Genomic DNA, 1518 nt, shown 5'->3' with positions numbered 1-1518 from the left:
GACAGCTGCTGGAGAGGGGGGGGCCACCCACCCCCGGATATTTGAGACACAGATAGGAGGTGGCCGGTATCTAAAAATGCCGCCGGCAGCTGTCGGTGGCCGGGAGGGGAGGGAGGAGGCTGTGGGGGCACCCCAGGGGTGTGGGGAGCCGGGGTGGGGGCTCCCCCATGGGCAGCACCCCCACCGGGACCACCACCCCCCCACCCTGGGCATCCTGGAAGCCACTGGGAGCACTGGGAGCCCTCTGTCAGCGGGGCACGGTGCAGGTTTTGGGGTGGGGGGGGGAAGCCCAGGGGTGTCACCCCAGGAGCGGTGACACCCCGCCGGCCCCCGGGGGACCCCGGGAGAGCTTTATCGGGGCACCCAGGGCTGGGCTGGGCCCCGGCCCCACACCCTAATCGCCCCCGTGCAGGCAGGGCCGTGCCAGCCAGCTGGCTGGTGTGCCAGAGCGTGCAAAAGCACACACACGTGTGAGCAAGGACATGCAGGAGCGTGCGAGAGCATGCAGGAGTGAGCAAGGACATGCAGGAGTGTGCCAGAGTGTGCAAGGACATGCAGGAGTGAGCAAGGACATGCAGGAGTGTGTCAGAGTGTGCAAGGACGTGAAGGAATGTGCAAGAGGATGCATGTGCAAGCAAGGACATGTAGGAGTGTGCCAGAGCGTGCAGGAGTGAGCAAGGACACGTAGGAGTGTGCAAGGATGTGAAGGAATGTGCAAGAGGATGCACGTGCAAGCAAGGACATGTAAAAGTGTGCCAGAGCGTGCAAGGATGTGTAGGAACATGCAAAAGGATGCACGTGTGTGCAAGGACACGCAGGAGCGCACAAGAGCATGCAGAAGTGAGCAAGGACATGTAGGAGTGTGCCAGAGCGTGCAAGGATGCATGGGAGAGCGTGCAAAAGCACACACATGTGTGAGCAAGGACGTGCAGGAGCAATGGGATGGAAATGGGATGGGTCCCCAAGGTCCCCAGCTGGATGGGATGGGATGGAGATGGGACGGGTCCCCAGGGTCCCCAGCTAGATGGGATGGGGACAGGATAGGTCCTCAGGGTCCCCAGCTGGATGGGATGGGATTGGATGGGATGGGATGTGTCCCCAGGGTCCCCAGCTGGATGGGATGAGATGGGATGGGATGGGATGGGATGGGATGGATGCCCAGCTGGATGGCATGTCACGGGTCCCAGGATCCTCAACAGGATGGAAGTCCTACCAGAAGCTCTCCTGACAGCACCTCCAGCAGCTTGATGAGCACCCGCCCGTCCCGGAGGTCCATGTAGAGGTCCGAGATGCGGCAGGTGACGCGCGCCAAGTGCGAATTCACCCACTTGGTGAAGGTCTTCTTCTGCACCGCCTCCCGCTCGTCTGCAACGGAGAGAGAACGGTGGCAACGGTGGCACCGGCGGCTGGGCCAACCCCGGGGGGGGGGGGGGGGGGGCCCCCGGGGGGGGGGACGGGGGGGACCGCCCCCCCGGGGGTCCCCGGTGGAAGGGAAGGGGGGGGGGACACCCTGCGGGA

The 1518-nt window shown here is 64.4% G+C and overlaps 1 protein-coding gene across 1 annotated transcript in view; it reads right to left on the bottom strand.

The window, feature by feature from the left end:
* SPTB (spectrin, beta, erythrocytic) overlaps nucleotides 1-1518 on the bottom strand; it is a 55006-nt gene that overhangs the window by 51312 nt on the left and 2176 nt on the right. Inside the window, exon 2 of the mRNA XM_014948781.1 lies at nucleotides 1214-1365. Within this exon, the coding sequence (XP_014804267.1) occupies nucleotides 1214-1365 (152 nt within the window). The remainder of the gene's footprint in view (nucleotides 1-1213; nucleotides 1366-1518) is intronic.

The sequence above is a fragment of the Calidris pugnax genome, unplaced genomic scaffold (assembly GCF_001431845.1).
Source record: "Calidris pugnax isolate Ruff unplaced genomic scaffold, ASM143184v1 scaffold107, whole genome shotgun sequence".
Taxonomy (NCBI): domain Eukaryota; kingdom Metazoa; phylum Chordata; class Aves; order Charadriiformes; family Scolopacidae; genus Calidris; species Calidris pugnax.
Note: the sequence above shows the minus strand (reverse complement) of the source record. Positions and strands in the feature narration are given on the sequence as shown.